The sequence below is a fragment of the Gastrolobium bilobum genome, unplaced genomic scaffold (assembly GCF_033153095.1).
Source record: "Gastrolobium bilobum isolate Gb01-03AN ecotype WA unplaced genomic scaffold, APGP_CSIRO_Gbil_v1 utg26590, whole genome shotgun sequence".
NCBI lineage: Eukaryota > Viridiplantae > Streptophyta > Magnoliopsida > Fabales > Fabaceae > Gastrolobium > Gastrolobium bilobum.
In genome coordinates this window covers 63,530-85,167 of record NW_026895459.1, presented here as the reverse complement: position 1 = coordinate 85,167, position 21,638 = coordinate 63,530, and the positions used below count along the sequence as shown (strand labels likewise).

General features: G+C 37.0%; 2 protein-coding genes, 1 long non-coding RNA gene and 1 other non-coding gene across 4 annotated transcripts; 1 reads left to right on the top strand and 3 right to left on the bottom strand.

Annotated features, from left to right (window-relative positions):
• The first annotated feature begins 3,419 nt into the window (after positions 1 to 3,419).
• Positions 3,420 to 4,658, top strand: LOC133313044 (uncharacterized). Its single transcript, XM_061514353.1, has one exon. It carries the CDS (start codon positions 3,928 to 3,930, stop codon positions 4,567 to 4,569), a length of 642 nt encoding a protein of 213 aa, XP_061370337.1. The 5' UTR covers positions 3,420 to 3,927; the 3' UTR covers positions 4,570 to 4,658.
• A 1,496-nt stretch (positions 4,659 to 6,154) lies between these two features.
• Positions 6,155 to 7,099, bottom strand: LOC133312965 (uncharacterized). The gene is made up of 3 exons (XR_009751752.1): positions 7,022 to 7,099; positions 6,859 to 6,922; positions 6,155 to 6,428 (listed from the first exon to the last, which is right to left on the bottom strand). It is a non-coding gene; the product is annotated as an uncharacterized LOC133312965 (long non-coding RNA).
• Positions 7,100 to 8,769: 1,670 nt separating this feature from the next.
• Positions 8,770 to 12,724, bottom strand: LOC133313001 (AP2-like ethylene-responsive transcription factor AIL6). Its single transcript, XM_061514303.1, has 9 exons — positions 12,706 to 12,724; positions 12,178 to 12,655; positions 11,846 to 11,928; positions 10,418 to 10,426; positions 10,229 to 10,317; positions 9,759 to 9,832; positions 9,632 to 9,682; positions 9,467 to 9,543; positions 8,770 to 9,209 (listed from the first exon to the last, which is right to left on the bottom strand). Exons 1-9 carry the CDS (start codon positions 12,722 to 12,724, stop codon positions 8,770 to 8,772), a joined length of 1,320 nt encoding a protein of 439 aa, XP_061370287.1.
• Positions 12,725 to 19,371: 6,647 nt separating this feature from the next.
• On the bottom strand, positions 19,372 to 19,478 carry LOC133313053 (small nucleolar RNA R71). Its single transcript, XR_009751759.1, has one exon. It is a non-coding gene; the product is annotated as a small nucleolar RNA R71 (small nucleolar RNA).
• Positions 19,479 to 21,638: the final 2,160 nt, after the last annotated feature.

The following is a 21,638-nucleotide window of genomic DNA, read 5'->3' as shown; positions in this document are numbered from 1 at the left end:
GTGTAGGCATGCTCTCAACCACAATCGCTTCTCGATGCTCCTTCATGAGGTTGCGCTTGATTGTCATCTGCACCTCTCTTTTTTATACAAATTATTGATTAACAAACTACTTTTCCCCAATTTGCCATGGACCATGGACTGAACCCGAACCGGAAGCGAGGTATAAGATTCTTATACGCTCAAATGATTCCAATCAATATATGTGTAATATGGGATTCCATCCCAAAAAGGAGTAACGACCTCATTGCTCGCATGTACGAATTAGTAATAGTAACAAAAAGCAAAAATTACATAAACATAAACATATATGTATATATGAGTTTTTACTAAATACCTTCATAATTTTGTGGTGATTGAGTCAATCACATGTCATGATGTTTCGCGACTTGAGACTCACCCCCAATCATGATATTCTTTGATTTAAGTCGCGAGCAGACCACGATCCTCATCATTGTCCAAAGCACTAGCATCCTCGGCTAGAAGATGATCTTCCACTATGATATTTTCATCATCGTCATCATCATAATCTTCATCCATAACCCAGGTAGGGTCATTTTCATCTTCCTCAGACATGTTAACTACTGGAGCAGCAGATGACAATGCATTACGTGGAGAATTGAAAGCAACTAACCTCATGGGTAAAACAACACCCTCTGCTCTGGCAATATCCACGTACAACTCTAAGAAATCTTTCCTTCACTGGTTGAAAAATTCTTCCATTACCATATCTACGTCTTCATCATCCACTACTTGCAAACTAATGTATTGTTTAGATTGCCATAATCTTGTCGTGACCAGAGTGATAGATTTGTTACCTTGGAAAGCTAACTTTTGACGAATTCTCTGATGTAGTTCAGTAATTGTTGAGTTGCGCTTGATACGTGTTGGCTTTTTTTCGCCTTCAAAAACTACACCACGTCTGCCTTCAACTTTCCTACCATTATAATATAAAATAACACGAACATAATCAGAATGTGAACTCATTCTTAAATATATAAACAGAAAAAATAAAAGAGAGTATGAAAAGTGTGGAGAGGAGGTTTATGATAGAGAAGAATTGTGAAGAGTGTGGAGAGGATATAAGTTTAAATAGGAATAACTGGGTCAATCACGCCTGGGTGGGGCGAAAAGAGGGCTTGAGTCTCGCCCCAATTGGGCGAGACTAGTTTCGCCTAGCTTGGCCGAAACTCCCTTCCTTATTTCGCTTAATTTGGACGAAACATGTTTTGCCTAAGTGGGACAAAATTGAGTGCAATATATCCGTAAATTAATTTAAAACGACTATATATCCATTATTATTCATTAAAATAATTATATATAATTTTTTTCCCGAACAACATACATCATTTAAGACCATTTAATGAAAATAAAATTTTAACCATAAATTTCAAATTAATGTGAATTTATCACTTTTTAAAATATTAAAGCAATATATATGTCACTTTTTTGTGAGTATATATATGTAGGGGTGTTCAAAATGTCCAAAAGAACCAAACCAATCCATAACCAAACCATTCCATATTTAAAAAACTGGTTATTTGTTTACCAAAAAAAAAAAAAAACTGGTTATTTTTAAAAACCGGTTTCATAACAAACTGCATTTTATTTTATAAACTGGTTATTAACCAAACCATAAAATAATTGGTTATCCATGGTTATCCATAACCAAACTGTTTTACTTACCTTCTTCGCGAAACGACAACGTTCTGTTTCGTTTTTGGTTCTGTGAACTTTGAAGCAAAATCCTTGTTCTTTGCGAATTTGGAGTGGGAGTTTCGAAGAATGCTTTTGGGAGAGGAATTGAGTGCGATGGGGCTCAGGTTTTCTTTGGCACACGTGAATTTTGTTATCGAGGTTAATTTGTCGCGAAACCACCATCATTTTCACACTGCTGGGAGCAAAAGCAGCGATTTCTGTGCTCATTCGATCAGCAATGCCAGGAAACATAGTTGACTAAGCACAATATTTCCATATAGATCAGATCCCTCCTAAATCCTAATATCAATATCACTTTTCATGATGGAGTTGTACGTGGTTTCATGGATTCCAGTAGCTTCAAGGTTAAGAAGAAGGTACAAAGGTATTGGAATTTGATTCTTTCGTTTCTGTTGATTGAGACTTGAGAGTGTTGTGTGAAGATAAAATGAGGAGATTATTTGTATCTTGAGATTATGTGACCATTTCGATTGAGATTATACATAACCATAAAATTATTTGCTATAAACCGGATTTGAATTTGCATGGTTCATAACCGGTTTTGATTTAAAACCGGTTTTGAATTAAAACCGGTTTTAAATCAAAACCGGTTATGAACCATAAACCGGTTTAGAAAATTAAAAACCGATTTTAAAAAAAGAAAACTGGTTCGGTTTGAAAACCAAACCGTTTAAAATCGGATCGGATCGGTTTTTGTCAAAACTGGTTATGAACCGCTCCAAGCACATCCCTATATATATGCCACTTTATTAACATGTTTTATGCCTTCCCCTCTCTCTTTTATTGAGACGTTTATTTCTACACTTTAAAGAATATATAGTATTCCTATATATATTTTCTTACAACTTTGTCATTTTTAATTGTAACTTTTACCCTTTTAATTGATTTCTTTACTTTACTGCATGATTTCATAATTTCTAATAACATTATTGTAACTTTTTTGAACTTTTTATACATAAAGTGAGGCACGAATTTTAAATTGTAAATGTAAACCTCTTGCTTCATATGGAAAAAAAAAAGTAAATATAATTTTAAATCCCTAACCAAAAAAATACGGTACCCACTTTAGTTCTTTATAAAAAAAAATTAGTTAGTTGATCCTATGAAATTCAAAATAGATCCATTTTAGTTCTTTTGAAGGATTAATATGAGTATTTTTTGAAATTTGTGAGAGGTCACGATTTCAACTAAATTGATCCGCTTTAAAGCCGTATTTTTTAAGAATCAAAAAAAAATATTTACTCAAAAAAAAAAAATGCCAGTGAAAGTAAAAGTCATTTAAGATTTTATGGGAAAGGATATTGTAACAACTAAGTTGTGTTACTACCATGTTACTACCAATCAATCTCATCGTTAGATCGATTATTTTGATCCAACGATTATATTTATTTTCATCTTTTTATGGTTATGATTCCCCGTATTTAAAGTGAAAGCATTAAATATGAGAAATCATAACCATACAAAGGTGGAAATAAATATAAAGTATTAAATTGGAGAAATCATGACTATACAAAGATAGAAATAAATATAACCGTTGGATCAACATAATCAATCTAACAATGAGATTGATTGGTAATAACATGGTAGTATAGTAACACAACTTAATTGTTACAATATTCTTTTCCCTTATTATATTCTATATAAAATAAATTCTTTTTGGTTAATAGGTTAAAAGGTTTTAGGAATATTATGTTTTGGCAATGAAGTGCCCTTTGGGAAATTTACTTTTCACTGAAGCCAAACAGAAAAATACAAACGAAAAAAGAAAAAAGAAAAAGAAGGTTCATATAATAAAAACATTACACTCGGGGCCTACACGACTGTCAGTGATTTATTCCCTTTCCGAAGAAAATATAAAAATAAAATGAGATAATTTTTAGAGTAAACACTTTTTTTAGTCCCTGACAATATTTACGAAGTTCTTTTCAGTCCCTGGCAATAAAAAAGGACCAAATTGATCCCTGAAAGTATATGAAAAAAGGTCACTCTACATATTTGGGAGTTGACATAAGGACTAACATGGCCCCTTTTTTTGTAATTTTAGGGACCAATTTTGTCCTTTTTTATTGTCCGGGACTAAAAAGGACTTCGTAGATATTGAGAGAGACTAAAAAGGATGTTTACTCTAATTTTTAATATTGTCTTTGATTTATCCACTTCTGTTTACCTTAACACAGTACTCCATAATCACATAGCAAAACCATAATATTAATGGCACCAGAGGCTATGCTGCAATTGGGAATCTTAATCCTAACCCTATCCCTGTTCTTCGTCATGCACAATCTCCGCAACCAAACAACCCAAGCCAGAACTCGAACCCGCAACAAGAACCGCCAACCCGAACCGAACCGCTACCTGGCTCAAGCATCGCGCCACCTGGCTCGAGCCAGATCCACCTCGCACCGAGCCCAACACGCCAGAAGCGCGCTCATCGAAGCAGATCGAGCCCTATCCATCTCGCCTAGGGACCCCTCCGCCCATATCCTCCGATCACGAGCCCTCCACCTTATGAACCACCGTGTCGCCGCTTTAAGGTCACTCGACACCGCCCTCTCCTCGCCAGCCGCGAAGTCCCTCTCCGCGGCGGAGCGCTCTGCCGCGCTTGTCAACAGGGCGGTACTGAAGGTGGCCGTGAACATGCGGCGGCGAGTTGACTCGGCGGTGGAAGACCTGGTGGAGGCTGTGGGACTGAGTGGAGGGAAGAATAGTAACTCGGAGGCGCTGTGTTTGTTGGGAAAGTGTTACGAATGGAAAGGGATGAAGACAGAGGCTAACGATGCGTTCCAGAAGGTTCTTGATGTTCACCCCGATTCCGTGGAGGCTCGGAATGGGTTGAATCGATTAGGCCCCTAATTTTTTTTCCCCCTTACTTTTTAATGATTTTTTTTTTTTTAATGTAATGAGTTGTTTTCTACTTTATATTTAAAACAAAAATTTTGTAATGGGAGTAATATATAAGATAAAATTATTTCACTTACATGTCAAAAACTAGATGAGATATTTTTTTTTTCTTTCCTTCTCATGTGAATTCATATATAAGAGATAAAATTATTTTCTATAATATAAAAAATATTAATTTTATATTAAATATATTGAAACACATTATATTGTGATAATTTATGTTTTTTTTCTAAAATTCAATATATCTTAATTTATGCCCCCATACTCATATTATAAAGCAAGACATGTGACAAACATGTTTTAGGTTTTGCACAAGTTGCGCATTATTGGGATATTTAAATGTTCTGAATCTTACATTAGTTACTAATAAGATTAAGTGAAATTGATATAAGTGGATTGATCCATGAATTCACTTTATGTGGCGTTGTGATATGACATTTGTAACAACCCGTTCTAGAACCAGTTTGTTAACATCGCATGATGATATTAAGCGCAGTTACAATCACATGGGTTCAATTAAAATCCGGATAAATTTTTCATTTTAAAACATACCGAACTTGTAATACCCAATTTCGTGATCATAACCATATTACCTTGCGGAATCAGATAAATTAAGCTTAACATCATGTTCTTATTCTATTTTTAAACCATTAATTTACTTCTTATTTATTTCACAACTTCTGCTATATTGTAGATCTCTTCATTAGCTATGCGTGGCTTCAAACCGCGCTCAAATCGGAGCACTGTAGCCCAAGTTAGGACAATTTGAAGCAACACAAGAGAGTGTTGGTCACAGGCCCCGCGCGCTTCAGCGCGCTACCGGGCGCTCAAGCGCGCGCTATCGGGCGCTAAAGCCTCCATCTGGGCGCTTAAGTGCACGGAGGCAGGAAGCATCAGATATTTCAGTGTAGATGGGCGCTTAAGCGCGCAACAGGGCGCTCAAGCGCGCTTTCCTGGGCGCTCAATCTCCCATTGGGACGTTTTAGCGCGCAGAGACAGAAGCATCTCCTCCTTCAGTGGCTAAGGGCGCTCAAGCGCGGACCAGGGCGCTCAAGCGCGCAACCCTGGGCGCTAAAACTCGAGGGGACAGTAAGCATCCCATCTTTCTGCAGCGAAGGGCGCTTCAGCGCAAACCAGGGCGCTCCAGCGCGCGACCCTGGGCGCTTAAGCCCCATTTTGGGCGCTCCAGCGCGAGGAGGCCGAATGCATTGGCACTCACAGGGGCAGCAGGGCGCTTGGGCGCGCTCCTGGGCGCTTAAGTGCGCTGCCAGGGAATTCCAATCCCCAGATTTTTCAAGTCCAAGTCTAGGGGAAGATGCATCCCCATTCCAAACCCCAATTGTCCATGCCCCAAAACTAAATCCTAGCACTCATCCAACCTCTCCTCAGGAGATTTAGCTAGAATTTGGGCAGCATAACCTTTGTTTTCTCATTGTTTCCCAATTTAAACAAAAGGTACCTAATTGATTCTCAGCCCAACCAATTCAATAACTCAATACATAACAAGCATGCATATATTGAACTTCAAGTAGGCATCATTTACAGTACATATCCATTACAAATCATGGAACTTAGCTTACAAAATACTATGATCATTCCCTTGGCTCCCATCAACAAAAGAGATGACCAAAGGCATGAGCATAGGCTAAGTCCATTCCAATATACAAATCATAAATCTAGCATTGCCTATTCATTACAATTCTATACATGTGAGCTACAAAACAACATGTATAATCTCAAAAGAAATGCCACATTTCATGCATAATCCAGATATGGCCACTTGCCACCAGAGGCTCCTGCAGCATCCTTACCTGAAAGGGGGTCCCCACAACACGGGGTGAGTTATACGAATATATCCAGTAAACCAGGGGTCCTTGGAGCATCTCTCCACCCCACAGTTCCATATCAGTGTAATAACAATAACAATAATAATGCAGTAAATACATATCTATGCAAAGTGCAATACATCTCCAGGAGAAGTCCCTCGAGCTCTCAAGCTGTCCTAAGGAAACTCGGATGCAAATAGTCCTACTGGCCAGCTAACTACCAAGTATGATTTACGCATCGTCATGCAACATACCACATAGGGAAACACCTTCCTATGCCACACCAAATGCATACACATACGTATAACAAAGCATTACACTATTTCATTGCATTTATATACACTATAATCACCACTACCCTTTCAGGGCTTGGTGGAACAATCAAGGGAATTACACCCAAGGTCCGAAGGCTTACCTCAAAGCTTCAGCAACCTTAGTTCACCACCAATGTCAACAATACTCTACTCCAAAACCAACACCTACACATGGTGTAACGCAATCAACACATTGCATCCAAGAGTATTTCACAATCAACCATCAACTACTCCATTCAAAACACAACACAAGTATGAGCTTACCAATTCCAATGAGCTACTCAAGCTCCATAGCTTGCTCCAATGGTTGATCACTCACGGTTGGTCCAAATGTCTCAATCCTAGACATCACAAGGATCCAATCATCAATCAACCAAGCCATACCATTTATCAACAATGCAAGAAATGCAATATCTAAGTGTCATATTCTTGCCATTTTCCAAATATAATCATTTAGCTATCTAAGCTCATTTTCACCGATTAAACGTCGTTCCTAGCATTTTTCACAACATGCTTTAAGCTTCATTCTTCCTAGAACATAGCTAATTTAACAACATTTCATCAAAACCCCAATTTACTATTCATAAACCCTAACTCATGCAAAATCTAGGGATTTAGTGTGCAAAGTAGTGGAAACTTACCACCAATGACCACACAACGATGCAATGAGCGCTCCCCAAGCTTCAATGGAGGTTGAAGCACTCAAAACCCCAAATTTCTCCAAAGGGCCGAATTTTTGAGAGCCAATATCTCACCACACAAAGCTCCCCACTTAAAACTAAGCTTGGATTATGAAAGAGGGCGAGATTCTAAGCGATTTAGGCTTTTGAATCACCCAAAACCATCAAGGTTTCCTCCCTCCTCTCTCTCTTCTTCTCTCTCCCTTTCTTCTCCTTCTCCTTCTTCTGTTTGCTGGCGACGGGCAATGGGGGGAAATGGATTCTTTTGGCTTTTAGTCACTTAACATAGGTTAAGTGGCTTTAAGCGGGTATTGGTTTGTCTATCTATTCAACTCCAATAATTACCAAACTTTACCCAAAAGTCTGGAATATTTTTCTAGGAATATTTATATTTATATTTTTATATTTTGGGCACTTTTGCCAGCACCCATTTATACCCCTTAATTTTTACTGAGTACACATTTTAACTCCAAAGTGACTCAGATTCATTTCATTAAGCCTTATACTTAATTTTACTCACTAAAACATGTTTAATTAATTAATTACACTTGATTTACTAATTAATTAAGATGGACTATTATAACATTGCATTTACTTGATGTGATTGGTACAACTAAGTTCATTAGTAGTAGTCTTGTGCTACTGGCCCTTCTAACAATGATATCAGAGTCGGTTGGGCTTTGCCTAACCAAGTGTTTGGCTAGAGGCAGATTAAATATTTGGGCCCTCAAATACTCTATTCAGATGGAGTATATTAATGTTGGATTTCGTACTTGAAAAAAGATTGTTAAGATATTCAAGTGAGATGTAATCTCACATTAGTTGGTAATACGCTAAGTGAAGTGTATATTAGTGAGGAGACTCATAAACTCAATGCCTTAAGATTTTGGATTTAGTTATAATATCGGAATCTTTGTAAGTTTTTGCTTGAGGGGGATTTGACAATTATAGGACTCACGCTTGACTGGGAAGAGAGAGAAAAACCTCAAAAACAAACTTGTAAAACAGAAAGATCTTATTATACCACTGATCAAGTTAAGACACAAGAAGAAATCTTTGTTAAAACGTAAAATTGAGCAGATCAAAATATTCCTCATCATTGAGAAGCTGCTTAAATAATCCAGTTTCTTACACCAACAAAGACTTAGGACTTTACCAACAAAAAAAAAAAAAAAAAAAAAAACCCATCCAATCTTTCAATTTTCCCAGGTAAAAGGTTGATTGTAGAAGGATCAAAGGAGCGTCAAGCTAAATTGCACCAGAGACAGCTAGCTTTTGTTTTGTTAGCAGAACAGAAAATAGCAAAGATTACAAGATGATCATTTCAAGAATTCAATAGGGCTGATGAGGCCATATGAAGAACTCAGCTGGTGCTGGCAGTGCAGTCATTGTGGTTGCATTGGTCATAACTGCAGCAGACTCTGCTGTGCTATTGCCAGCAACGTTGGTAGGATGAAAATGGTGGAAGAGGTTGTGGGGGTAATATGCTGTTGCAGAATCATAAGGTATAGAATCAACTGACTGAATGGTTGAGAAATTGATGCTGCTACTCACATTTGCACACTGTGGTTGTTGGGTAATACTCATAATAGGAGGTTCTTTCTCTGGTTCTTGGGAAAGCTTCAAGCGTTTTCCTCCCCCACCAATTGGAAGAGAGTTCTTCAATATAGCTTCCACATTGTATCTACTCATCTCAAAATTTGTTACAGCATTTGCACCTCTAAACTTTATGGCTGCGATGTCATATGCCTCTGCTGCTTCCTCTTCAGTTGCTGCAACAATGCAAGTACCAAGAATATTCAACTTCAAAATATTAAAAATATATCGTTATATAACATGCAAGAAGAATTGTTTTAAGACATGCCAGCAAAATAATGATGTTAAAGATTACAAATGTTATAGATTATAAATAGTGTCAACATTGGACTGGTCTATCATGAAGACTTGCTATGATGTTTAAGGACATGATTATCAGTCCTTGAGTTTACAGTTATGTCATGGTATCAGATTATAGAAGCTAAAAACTTACGAAATGTTCCCAAGTATAGATCTTTGTTTCCCGCAACTCGGCCAATTCTTGCTTGCCATCTACCCTGCTGGTGATGCCTGAAGAATCCGAAAGTATAAGAGACATGGAGAACATAATTACTCAGTAGTACATCATTATTATGTTAAATTATTTTAAATTACAAACCTTGTAACACCCCTGTATATTGAAGCTCCCCTAGAAAAACCACTGCTTTTCCTGCAAGAGGAAGTACAATTTTAGTTGCGGCATTGAAGTATAGTGCTAATTATATAATAGGCCAGCTCAGGCAAACCTTCGCAGTGATGCAACAAATTCTTGCTTTCCCACATGTTTCATCTCCTCCAATTCCTTTGTATAATTGGAAACCTGAGATAATGGAGGGTAAAAATATGCTTAAGTGATGCAAGTTCTGATACGGTCCATTCAAAATCTTCAATTAAAACATATATAACCCACAACCGCTTGAAAACCCTTCAAAAAGAGAACCTTAATTCATTTACTTTGCACCCACCTTAGCCTCAACTTTTTAGGTACGAAGTAAAGCCTATTTCTTTGACATGGGTTACCAAGTTTCACCTTAGCAAATAGATAGATACTACACGTACATCCAAGTATGAACTGATAATCATTCCTTTAGGAGAATTTGCCTCACTATTCAGTCCCACTTCAATGTTTTCAACTCATCTATATACGTAGGATTTCATGCACACAGACACACATAACTAACATAGATCTAAACAGAATACTAGAAGCGAGTATTACAGGAAAGTTTGTGGTAGCATTTGGTCCCCAGTACTTCAGAGCTGCCAAATCATAAGCTCTTGCGGCCTTTTCTTCCTTGTCATATCCACCTGATAATCATGACAATTTATCATCTCTCAAACAGTATCAAGCTTAAGAAGATAAGTTGAGAAACAATCTACATTAACATTAAGTAAGAAAATTTCTTACCCAAATACACTGTAGGAACAGTCAAAAAGATGGGTGACAGCCATGAAGTGCACCATGCCACATTCCATGCAAAGGAAAAGCCAAGAAAATCAAATTTAAGCTTATGAAGTGGTCAAATTATTCTGGTAAAAACTACTTTTTTAAGCTAAAAATGTAAATGGCCAAAAGAAAAGTGACCAAATGCATACAATGGTGGCTGTACAGAATCCTTTTTTTTCTTTTTCTTTTTCCTTATCTTTTTTACTCTCTTTCCTTCCACCCCATTCTAGCCACAAAGAGAAAAAATAACTGTTCATGAGATGGGATCCATCTACCCCACCATCTTTTCTAATAGTAGACAGACAGTGAAGGACTATTAAGTGTACCATAAAGATACAATAACAGATTGATGATGAATTTTCAAATCACTATCTTCATTAAGGTTTAACACTCCCACTAAGCTGGCACATTGTCAAAGACATCCGAATTCCCAACCAACTAAAAATCGGCAAAAATATGGTAAGAGTTTTTGGTCTAGTTGCGTTTAGCTAGACTCTAACATTGACATACCCAAAGGTAGTGGGTTCAATTCGTAAGAGTCATAAATTCTGAAAAGGGACTAGAGACTCAAATCCGAAACTGAATTAATGAAGGCCATTGGAGCTTCATACTCGGCCGAAAATTGCCTTATTCTCTCATTAGATAGATTACAGACAAAACACCTTTTTCCTTTCTTACAAAAGTGATTATTATAAGATTTTTATGTGTTTTTTTTTGTTTTTTTGTCACTGCAAAACATCCAAAGATCCAAGAAATCCCGTGAGTTTGTTTCAGCGGGGCCAGACCCACTGTGAAAAACCTTTTCAGTCAACAGTGGACGCTCCACCACATTCATGTAAGTACAAATTTCAACATGGAACGAGTGAAGGATGATGTAGTCAAACAAAGCTTTCATAGCGAATAGAAAGCAAAAAGCAAAAGTTAAAGCCAAACTAAGAACAGAACAATTTGCATGCGAGAGAAAGAAGGAGAAAGGGATAGATAGCTCTTTATATATTTGGACGCGTCACTCGCAATCTAACAGAAAGCAAAAGCCACGCCCGCAAAACCAGTACGGAACATGAAGAGGCTGCACACAGAAAAGAGATTAACAACAAAAATGGCGGCACATTGGATCAAATCAATTGACAGAAATTGCAGAACAATGAAGTAACAAGTACAAGCACGATACCATATCACCTATCAACATAAGTAAACAATGAAACAATGTTGTGAACAAAAAAGCATATATCTTTCAAATGCATGCAAGCCTCTTTTCAGTGTTTGTCCCTATTATTCATTTTTCCATCATTTTCTTACCTCAAGTTCAAAATAATAAAACATTTACCCAAGATAAAATAAAATAAAGTTCAAAACAATAAAAAGAGAGAGAGAGAGAGAGAGATGAACCTTGACGCCCTTTCCTGACTTGACCCTCTCTTCTACAGCTGTTATCCCATAGATGCGCTTCATATCTACCCGTCCATCTGTGTCTGTAGGAAAATAAAAAATAATAATAAGGTGTTTGAAAACAGGCCAAATTTATGACCTTGACATCAATATTAATAAATGACAACAGAGCCGCAAGGTTAGCATCATTTCCAGGGTAAAAGAGAGAAGTTCATTAATGAAAATAAAGAAGATAACAATTATAGAAAAAATAAAATAAAATAAAAATTATTGTAATTTAAAATAATAATAATAATAATAAAGAATGAGAGGATGAAATGAAATGGAGCTACCTTGTGACTCCTCTGTAAATTGAAGTTCGCTGGCCAAAGGTATGAGCAATTTTCTCGGATGCATCAGAACCTGCTACAACAATGGCCTTATCAGAACTTTGTGCGATAGCATCCATAGACAAAGTTCCCTTAGAAGACTCAACCGAGGGAGCACCGAACTCGGCAGTTTTGGTGTTTGAGACCGAGTCATCCACCTCGGAGCCCGAGTTGGTGGTGGAAAACGCTTGAAACCCAGCAATTGCTTTCAGATCTTGATGGTTGCTGAAGTAAGAAGAGGCAGAACCATGGTCGTATATTTGGCTCAGAGAAGAAGAATCATGTGTCTCCGTTTGGTTATCGAAGAAATCTTCAACTTTCGGCACCGCCTCTAGTTGGTTCTCATTCTGTGAACCCATCAAGCTTGTGAAAATGGAAGGTTGTTCAGCCATGTTCTCTTCTTGGTTTTTGTTCAGTACCTGAGAATTTGGGTTTGTCCACCCTGCGAATTTCAAACCAAACACATGAAAAAGAAACAAGAAACAAAGATACAAGCTTTTGAAGAACCCATTTGTTAATAACTTTAATATAATAGCTATACCAAGGACCTTTCACTGTTTGGTTGATAAGAAACTGTAATTCCAACTACACAAACACGAGACTAGAACTCTAGTTTGGAAGATTATTCAATGCGTAGGTTACTTGCAACATGAAAAAAAAAATACATATATATAAAGAACACTTCCAAAAAGTTTCCTTAAATTCCGTAAAGTTTTTATTAGTGTGGTTCGAAAATGGCGTTACCATTGGAATAGAAGTCGAAGAAGTAGTGAGAAGGAGTGTCGTATTGAACAAACTTTGAGTTTAGGGACATGAGCATTTTCATGAGCGTCAACGAAAACGTAAGCCAATTAGGAAGTAGCAACAGCGTTTGTTTCTGTCCCTCTGTTTAATCTCTGATCAGCGGAAAAGGAGAACCGGTTTCAAAACGGGTTTTCCGAGGAAACAAACAAAACAAACTGAACCCAATACTGAAACCACCTCTCTCTGAGTCTGAGTCTATAAGGCGTTACACTGAAAGCTACTTCATGTTGGGATTATTATTTATACATAAAAGAAATCAAGATTAAAATATTTTGGTCATTGGGGGTATAATGGGCAGAATAAATTTGCTAAGAACGCATGCAAGCTCAGTAATAGTGGATTGCCAATGAAGATAGACTTGAAGGAGAAAAGGGAGAGAGAAAAAAATATAAGCGTAGAAGCTAAGATGAGTTGTATTGTGATAGTGGGAAGAGCAAGGTGTTGAATTATAATGGGTGAGTTCAGCGGTTTCAGCTGCCAACCGGCATAAAACCAGAGCGATTGAGTTTTATTTTCACACAGAAAAATTAAAACAGTAGAAAATGAATTATTGAATTGGATAGTGAGAAATAAGTTAATTTAATATTAAAAGGAACATGTAGAGAAGTTACATTTATTATTTTGTTCTCCTTTTTTTTTATTAAACATTTTATTTTCTGCTCTGCGCGTAAGAAAATTTGTCTGAAAAGAAAGATGGTTGCGAAATATGCGGGCTGGCGGAAAATTGAAGTATTTGGTACGGTTCCTTTCAGTTTCACACTTATCAAAATAGCCTCACTATTTTATCGTAGGTTGGCTTTTTTTTTTTTTTCAGTTAATAAAATTATTTATATTAACTCAAAATGACATTATTTTGAATCGAAGATCATGATATTTTTATAATTATAATTTATTTTAAAATTATAATAGTCTTTATTATTATAATTTTTTAATTCAAAATAATATTATTTTAAAATTAAATATAAATAATTTATTTATATTCCTTATATAAACTTTAAAGCCTTTATTATAATGTTATTAATTAGAGGAAGTCATTTCATTTCATACACACACTTGTCTCACATGCAGGTGCAGCTCTTACTCTTTGCTTACGCTCTCTTTCAGTGGGTCTAGATTGGATTGGTTCCAATTCCGACCCTAAAATAAACCAAATCCAATACTCTTTAGTGTATCATTTGACAAACTTTAATTATATTCCAGTGTGTGGATTTAAATTGGAATTTTCACAACTGTGGAATATATAGCTCAGTTGCTAGGCTTGATTTAAGCGGATATCGTTGTAGCGCGGGAATTCAAATATTGGACATTTGGTAGAGCATAAATTTTTTTTTTCCAAGAATTTTAATTTTCAGAAATATGATTTTTACATTCAATTTACGATAATATCTGAAAATTAAAAATTTAAAAAAATTTAATTTTCTAAGAATCTCCAAAAATTCCGCGTACCAACGGAAAACAAGTGAATCAAATTAAGGTACTACCCGACTCATACCAATTAGAATTTTGATAGGTTTCTCTAGTCATCAAGACACTACTACGGCAGTTAATTTCACCAATTTTCTTAGACCGAACTAGAAGATAATTTATTATAGACCTGCACCCGTGCTCAATTTCGGTTCTTTAATCTTGCATCAGCGGCACAACTTAGCGTGATGGGTTGTGCTTTAGTAACACTCAAAAACCAAAATCCGTTGTTGTCGAATTGTTTTGTTCCAAAGCAAAGAGATCCACGAGACAATTTGTTCAGATATTCACGACTAAGAAGTACGGAATTCTTTTTCTTTTCTTAGGGGGCGTTTGGTAGAAGAAATTTTTTTTTTTGTTCGGAAATCTCGATTTTCAAAAATATGATTTTTATATTCAGTTTACGATAATATCCAAAAATTTAAAATTTAGAAAAATTCAGTTTCCTGAAAATCCGGCTAAAATCCTTGTATCAAACGCCCTTTTAAGGAAAAATATTGGTTGACCTTTGGAAGCATAAAGTTTGGAGTACTTTTTTTAAAAATCTTTTTTAAGACTCTCGCTATGGGCTTGAAATACCAACGCCTCCCTGCATCCCGTTCAGAGACTCACCTTTTCCTTTTCGACACTAACTTGGAGACAGATATGGTCAACACGTTGAATGAATGAAGAAAAAATTAAATTGACAATGACAAACAGGAAGTATTACAAATAAGTTTGATAGTTCGTATGAAGCCCCAAGTGTTGGAGTGGAGCTAAGAGGGGGGCCGAGCTCCGAAAAGTATGGAAATTAAGCAAAAGGAGAGTAGAAAAAATAAAATAGACAAAAAAAAAAGTTTATAAACAATGGTGACAAGAAGAGAGAAAAAGTTACAAATGGAAGTAACCACCCCTTTAAAAAGACACCGGCCAGAAGGCCAAAGGTTGCATTTAAAAATATACAAATTGCTATCAATTACGCAATCATTGTTGCACACTCTTTGAACTATCTAAATTAATTGACGATTGTCACATGTCATCACAAGCCGTCAAATGACACCAAAAGTTAACCATCCTATCAAAGTCAGACTATGTTACATCAAACAACTCTATCAATGTACGACAATCAAGTCAACTTTCAATTTATGATCACTATTAAAGCATAGTCAACCAGGTTGCCTCAATGGCCCATAATTACCAATGCTAATATTAACCAAGTTGCCACGTAAAACTTGGTCAATATCACAAGTTATAATCTTCAGGGTTCAGGGGTACTTTTCGGAGCAAGTCAACAAAGCCCAAAGAAGAAACTGAAGAAAGCCAAGTACCAATCCAAGGTTTTCAAGCCTACTACATAAAAGACACCAGATCTTGAACCCAACCACACAAGATGGAACAATGCACCTACTTCGGAGCAAGTCGACAAAGTCCAAGAAAGAAATCCAAAAAAGTCAAGTGCCAGTATGAGGTTTTCAAGTCTAGGACACAATATCTCAAAGACACTAGACCTTGAACACGTCCATCCAAGATGGAATAATGCACTTGTAATCAAACATCTTGACGTACCCCGGCCGAAAGGGTTGGAACACTCTATTGACTACACCAAATGTTGTCCATTGTCCTTTGCAACTCACTCTAACATGGCAGAGCAATGAGATGGGGGCAATTGTTCTGCACTAATATCTTGGACCCACGATACGATCCAAAGAGCATCTTAACTACCAATGACTAGTAATCTATTAGTATCATAACTGACTTCCTTATCTTAGCCAAATTTCCTTTATGATCTTAATCATCTCAAAATCTCATGTTCATCCATAAATACAAGGCACCCCCCCCCACACACACACACACACATACACATTTTTCCCATATTGCACTTTATCATTATCACATACTAACTTGAGTGTCAAAGTCCCTACAGGTGCAACATCATGTTTCATCCACTTAAGCTTCAAAAGATTTACATTCAATAATCAAGAGAAACCATTAAGAAGACCATGAATGACACCCTTCAATCGGTTCAAGTCATAATATTTGACCATGTCACCTAGAAACACATTGTTACATTCTATTGTAAATGCAAATAAATCTACGAATACTTCAAAAAAAATCAAATAGAATTCAAAAACAAGAAAATTACATCATAACTCTTAATTATTGTAGCTACTGAAAGTTCTTGCTGAAAAGAAAAGATGGCTAAACAAACATACAAGGGGGTTGAATTGTGTGTTACTTCTAATGCAAGAAATAATTAAAAACACAATACTTTAACAGGAATTTTAACCAAAATGAATTCAAACAAAATGTAAATCTTTTTTTCAATACAAAGCAGAACTAAAATAATTCTAATAACATAAATTCAGAAGCAATACATCAAAATAAAATTTGAATGGAAAAATAGTGAAAATCAATGTTTATGGCAACCTTTTTCAAGAAAACACGCAAGAACGAATTAAAATAGAAAACTTATGATTCTCAACCCTTATACAGATTCAATATGACATATACAAAGAATCAAAACGAAATTAATTGATCAAAATCAAAAGAGAGAAGGGTTTGGGAAGAATCACACGGGATATATTTTGGTTCACTCTCTAACCAATTGAGAGCTACATTCAGACTGAGGTCGATCCGTTCACTATGTTCTAGCTTCCAACCGGTGCTAGAAAAATTGATCTACAATGATTTTTTACAAGTCTATGACCAAACTTTTGATCACACTCAACCTATCACCTATAGGGTCTCTGATAAACCTTTAGTTTATCTTATTTTATAGACTAAATTAATATAAAATATCAAGTTAAATAAGTCAAAAACTAGGGTTTAATATAATAATCATGAACATTATCTGAATTTTTGTTTAATGGAATCATCTTTGCTATTTTTTAGGGATTTGTTGACAAAAGGAGTCAAAGATGAAGATTGGATAAATAGAGATCACAACTAGAAAAGATGAGATCAAGAGATGATAGAAGAAGATCAAAAACAATAAGATTGAAGATCTTATCAAGTTGTTAGAAGTGGGAGCTTAAGCCCCCATTCAGAAGCTTAAGCTCCCTAAAAACGCAAATAGCTACTGCCTCTGGGCGCTTAAGCCCTCAACTCAGGGCTTAAGCGCACCACAAGAAGAAAAAGTTGTCGCGAGGAGCGCGCTTAAGCGCCCTTCAGAGCGCTTCAGCGCGCAACGCGAATCAGAATTCACTGCCCTAGGGCACTTAAGCGCGCTACAACAGGCTTAAGCGCCCTGACAGATCCAACTTAGGCCCATTCGAGTTTTCTACTATGATACAAACTCTTGGCCAATAAAAACACCATTGGGGACCAGAAATACATAACTTTTACATTGCTAAACAACTCTTGGGTGCTCGGAGGCTGAAGGAACGCAGAGAAACATCAGATTCATGTTCGTGAGCGGCGGAGACGGATCAACGTCAAGTGTTCACTGGAGATATTGAAGATCCACCAATCACTTATGGAGTTTGGGGGAGCTTTTCTATTTTCTTTTGTTCTTGATTTTGCCATGTCCGGCTAGTTCTTTAAGTAGTTAGGGTTAGATGGATTTTAGTCGATTTATTATGCTTTGAATAATTCGTACGTTAATTTTCCTTTTTATCATGAGTGAAGTTATCTGTTTTTAATGCTTTATATAGGCTTGAATCTTATATAATGATCATCGGTGAATGCATGACAATAGGAATGTTGGTGTGTGATCCATATCTGATAACTTCATCGTAAACGCTATGATTCTAGGGATAGACATAGGGTTTGCGTAATCTTTAAGATTCTTGAACTTAATGCTTGCATGCTTGGGGAATAACCGGGGAACTAGGGTTCTTCCAATATTGTAAAGGTTTTAGAGTAACAAGGGATTGAGCTCTAATAACATGCGAAAGAATTGATTAGATTGATACTAAGGACAATTAACATTAAGAAGGAATTCAAACGTAATAAGGAGATTAAATGAAATCGAACCCCTAGCTACGTTTTTATTTTATTAGTTAAATCACATCTTTAATTTCTTGTCTTTAATTCTTGCAAGTAATTAGCTTAATATTTAATATTTTAATTTTGCAATTCAAATCCTGTTTCCAAATACACTTTCGATTGTCCAACTAAGTTTGCGATAGTGAATTAGTGCTTGAACCGTAATCCTCGTGGGAACGATCTCTTACTTAATCATATATTACTTGTACGATCGGTGCACTTGCCGTGAGTAGCAACAAGTTTTTGGCGCCGTTGCCGGGGATTACTATTTCAACATTAATAGTAGCTATTAATTCTTTAGATTGGACCTTATTTTCTGTTATTTAATTTTCTGTTATTTAAATTCAGTTTTATTTTCTTATTTTATATAATCTATTTTTCTGGTTTATGCGAGGTACCGTTGACACCGATTCCTTGCAATTCGACCCGGAGATAGAGAAAACAGCAAAAAGAAACAGAAAACTTGCTAAAGAAAGAAGACAGCAAGAGAAAGAAGCTTCAAGCTCAACAGAACCAAGAGAAGAAGCAATGGGAGACAACAATGTACCTCCACCACCTCCGAGAACGTTGGGAGATTACATGACTCCTGCTCGAGTTCCACAGACGGCGAGTATTGTTAGACCAAACGTGGATGCTAACAACTTTGAACTCAAGCCGGCACTTTTACAATTAATTCAGAAAGACCAATTTGCCGGAGGAAGCACGGAAGACCCTTACATCCATCTGGAAAACTTCTTGCTATATTGTGATACCTTGAAGATGAATGGGGTGTCTCGGGATGCTATTTTGCTCAGATTGTTCCCATGTTCACTTAAAGACGAAGCAAGAGGATGGTTGCAATCGTTACCTCAAGGAAGCATCACTCACTGGGACGACTTGGCAACCAAATTTTTGGATAAATTTTTCTCATCTTCGAAGATGGCAAAGCTCAAGGCGGATATCACTTCTTTTGAACAAAAAGAAAGTGAATCTCTATATGAAGCATGGGAAAGATTCAAAGGACTGCTCAGGAAGTGTCCCCAACATGGCATTGAAGCCTGGGAGCAAGCGAGAACCTTCTTCCAAGGGATGACGCCGAACACAAGAACAGTGGTGAATGCTGCATCAGGAGGGTCCTTGAAGACAAAAACTCCAGAGGAAGCCTTGGAATTACTAGAGTCTCTAGCCTCTCAGGAGTATGATAATGCTCCCGCACCACAGAGAAGAGCGGGGATTATGAAGCTTGATGGCTATGATGCCATCTTGGCCCAGAATGATCAGATCCTACAGTCTAATAAGAAACAGCAACAACAACTAGATGCTCTCACAAAGCAATTTTCTGATTTTCAAGTTTCTTCTAATACTTCAGTAGCTTATGTTAATACTTCTTCTATTGTTTGTGATATTTGCGCAGGTGCTCATACTACTGATGACTGCAAGGCACCCGAAACTGCAGATGTTAATGGAATTTGGCATGATCAGAAAGTTCCATATAATCCAGGGAGGAACCAATACGGCAATAACCAGAATCAAGGGTGGAGAAATAAAAATCAACATCCAGGATTCAGTTATAGCTCGAATCATCAGCTAAATCCTCCTATGCCAGCACCACAGCAACCTCCACAACAATCAGAGTGGGAGAAAGCCTTTGCACAACTATCCAAGACCACATCAGACTACGTTCAAAGTACCAATGCATTCAGGGAAGACACTTCAACCTTTATGCAGGAGACCAGGGCCTCATTCCGGAATCAAGAAGCCTCTATCCGGAATCTTGAAACCCAGATCGGTCAATTGTCAAGGCAGTTCAATGAAAGAACCCAAGGCACTTTCCCGAGTAATACAGACGTTAATCCAAACGCACACTGCAAGGCCATTACCACTAGAAGTGGCATTGTAATTGAACCTGTGATTAAGCCTTCAGTAGAGAAAAAGAAAGCTGAGGGACCTGCCATTGAAGAAGAAAAAGAGAAAGAAGTTGACAAAGAGCCTACTGCAGAGAAAGCTGTTCCAGAAAAGAAAGAGTTCAAATGGGAGAAAAAGAAAGCTCAAGAAAGACAAGAAAAGCCATTGGAGCTCTCACCTTATGCAAAAATTCCATATCCGCAGAGGTTCAGAGAGGAAATCAAAAAGCAGCAGTATTCGAAGTTCCTTGACATCTTCAAAAAGCTACAAATCAATATTCCATTTGCTGAAGCCTTGGAGAACATGCCGAATTACGCAAAGTTCATGAAAGATCTCTTATCGAAGAAACGTAAACTGAAAGAATGTGAAACGGTGACGTTGACGGAAGAGTGTAGTGCTATAATTCAGAAAAAGTTGCCTCCAAAACTTGAAGATCCTGGAAGTTTCAGCATTCCCATAGAAATTGGCAACATTGATGTGGGAAAGGCGTTATGTGACTTGGGAGCTAGTATTAACCTTATGCCATTATCCATCTGCAAGGCTCTGGGGATTCATGAATTAAAGCCGACCAAAGTTTCACTGCAGCTAGCAGACAGATCTACCAGAAGGCCAGATGGAGTTATTGAAGATGTCTTGGTGAAGATTGATAAGTTCATATTCCCTGCAGACTTTGTCATCTTAGACATGCAAGAGGATGCTGAAATTCCCTTACTGTTGGGAAGGCCCTTTTTAGCCACTGCAAGGGCTATGATTGATGTGGAGCAGGGTAAGCTGATGTTGCGGGTTAATGATGAAACCGTAACGATTGATGTTCTTGAATCTATGAAACATCCTTCCGACGGAGGAGATTGCTTCAAGGTTGATGTGATCAATGATGCAGTGCTAGATACAGTTGATGAAATACTCCAACCACTGATGGAATTGGAGTCATTAGAAGAAGATCTACTGCACAATACGACTGAAGCAACAGAAGGAGAACAAGAGGTTGAAAAGCTAGAAGAGAAAGTTGATGATATCATTCCAGGTGCACCAAAGGTTGAATTGAAAGAACTTCCTCCCACTTTGAAATATGCATTTCTTGGAGAAAGCAAGACATACCCGGTGATCATCAACATAAATTTATCAACCGCCGAAGAAGAAAAATTATTGAAAGTGTTGAGAGAGCACAGAACAGCTATAGGATGGTCTATTACAGACTTGAAAGGAATAAACCCATCTTTTTGCACTCATAAAATATTGATGGAGAATGAGGTGAAGCCAGTCAGACAACCACAGAGAAGATTGAATCCAACTATGAAGGAAGTTGT